The sequence below is a fragment of the Carlito syrichta genome, unplaced genomic scaffold (assembly GCF_000164805.1).
Source record: "Carlito syrichta isolate Samal-C Ts95f unplaced genomic scaffold, Tarsius_syrichta-2.0.1 Scaffold313449, whole genome shotgun sequence".
In the NCBI taxonomy this organism is placed as follows: domain Eukaryota; kingdom Metazoa; phylum Chordata; class Mammalia; order Primates; family Tarsiidae; genus Carlito; species Carlito syrichta.
Window position 1 is genome coordinate 469,117 of NW_007257545.1, and position 2,068 is coordinate 471,184.

Below are 2,068 nucleotides of genomic sequence, written 5' to 3' on the forward strand. Positions count from 1 at the left end.
AAAAAAAAAAAAAAGAAAGGATGATGTGAAGTTTAGGAGACACAGAACTCATAGGCATTGCAAGAGGCTCTCGTCTTTCCACTCTTGTCTTCCCTACCTAATCCCTTTCTCCCCACTTAAAAAGTGGAAACACGAAGGCCAGGGAAGGTGAACCTCTCAGCACATAAGAGACTATGTCAGAGGTGGAGTTCAAGCCAAGTCGCCTCAGGGTGCAGAGGGAAATCCAAATCAGCACCTTGATGTGTGCTGGGAGCCGAGTCCTGACTGTGTTTTCTCGGGCAGGGCTTGTTCTCTGTGCTGATGTTGGCCTGGATCTTCCTCCCTATCTATGTTGCTGGTCAGGTGAGTCTGCGGGATCAATGGAATCTGGAGACTCTGGGGAGGTCAGCCCTGCATCTCCCCCCATCACCCCTACCTCCCTCCCAACATGGACATCCATCAGACCACCACTGAAAGATCCGGGACCGGGGAGGGATGATGCATGGCTGGGATGACTAGGAACCCCGTCCTTAACAGTTCACGTCTGGCAACCAACATCCAAGGTACTCAGAGAGCATTCAGAGGCTTTAAAAAAATGTTTGTTTGTTTTAAAATATCAAAATACAAGCCTGGGCACCATGGCTCACGCCTGTAATCCCAGCACTTTGGGAGGCCGAGGCGAGAGGATGACTTGAGCCCGGGGTTTCGAGACCAACCTGGGCAATTTGGTGAGACCTTGTCTCTACAATAAATCAAGAAAAATTAGGCTGGGCATGGTGGCTCACGTCTATAATCCCAGCACTTTGGGGGGCTGAGGGGAGAGGATTGCCTGAGCCCGTGGGCTCGAGACTAGCCTGGGCAACTTGGCGAGACCTCATCTCTACAATAAATCAAAAAATTAGCCTTGATTCATTAGAAACTTCCTGCATGTGGAAGCAAAGTTCAACTGATAGTAAAGGCTGTCAGCCAATGATCGGAGTCTCACTCCCAAACAGGACAGCTGGCAGTTGTCACTCCCAGGTTAGATAGGAAAGTCATCTGCAGAGTGTCTTCATTGGTGCCTTTATCGGAGTAGACCGAAGCTCTCACGCCCTGACTCTGATGAGCTCTCTGCGGTCACCAAGAGTACATTCCACGTTCCATATGGTTTGATTGGATTGTTCCGGGTATGAGTCCTTGATAGAGTGTCAGAGTTCAGTCTACTGTCCTTCTGGAAACTCCCTGCTGTGCATTAGAAGGCTGAGGCAAGGCTGAGCGTGGTGGCTCAAGCCTGTCATCCCAGCACTTTGGGAGGCCGAAGTGAGGGGATTGCCCGAGCCCATGGGTTCAAGAACAGCCTGGGCAACTTGACGAGACATCATCTCTACAATAGATCAGAAGCTTAGCTGGGCGTGGTAGTGCATGCCTGTGGTTCCAGCTACTTGGAAGGCTGAGGTGGAAGGATCGCCTGAGCCCAGCAGGTCAATGCTGGGGTGGCCGTGAGCGTGACACTGCACTCCAGTCTGGGCGACGGAGGGAGACTCCAACTCAAAAACAAAAGGTTGAGGCAAGACATGAGTGAGGATCAGAATTCCCAACCGCCCTTTGGAGGGGAGGAAGAGTAGAGAGAAGGTTTCTTTTTTCCTCTCTCTCTCTCTGTCTATTTAAAATATTTATGGCCTGGCACAGTGGCTTATGCCTGTAATCTCAGCAATTTGAGAGGTCGAGTTGGGAGGATTGCTTGAGCCAGGGAGTTTGAGACCAACCTGGACAACACAGTGAGACCTCATCTCTACAAAAAAATCAAAGAATTTGTTGGGTGGGTTGGCGTGCCTCTGTAGTCCCAGCTACTCGGGAGGCTGAGCCCCTGGGCCTAGGAGGTTGAAGCTGTGGTGAGCCGTGATTGTGCCATTGCATTCCAGCCTGGGCAACAGAGCAAGACCTCAACTCAAAAAAAAAGTCCATTTATTTCTGGAGTTCATTTTTTGCCAATATTTTATTATCAAAAACATTTCAAACACACATCAAAGTTTAACTGATTTTATTGAACTTTTTTTTTTTTTTTTTTGTTGGAGTCTCACTCTGTCGCCCAGACTGGAGTGCAGTGGCC

At 49.5% G+C, this 2,068-nt stretch overlaps 1 protein-coding gene across 6 annotated transcripts in view; it reads left to right on the plus strand.

The window, feature by feature from the left end:
- SLC5A11 (solute carrier family 5 member 11) overlaps positions 1 to 2,068 on the plus strand; it is an 86,352-nt gene that overhangs the window by 33,530 nt on the left and 50,754 nt on the right. For all 6 annotated transcript variants that reach the window (XM_021718786.1, XM_008070488.1, XM_008070490.1 and 3 more), the window contains one exon: positions 283 to 342. In XM_021718786.1, coding sequence (XP_021574461.1) covers positions 283 to 342 — 60 coding nt within the window. The remainder of the gene's footprint in view (positions 1 to 282; positions 343 to 2,068) is intronic.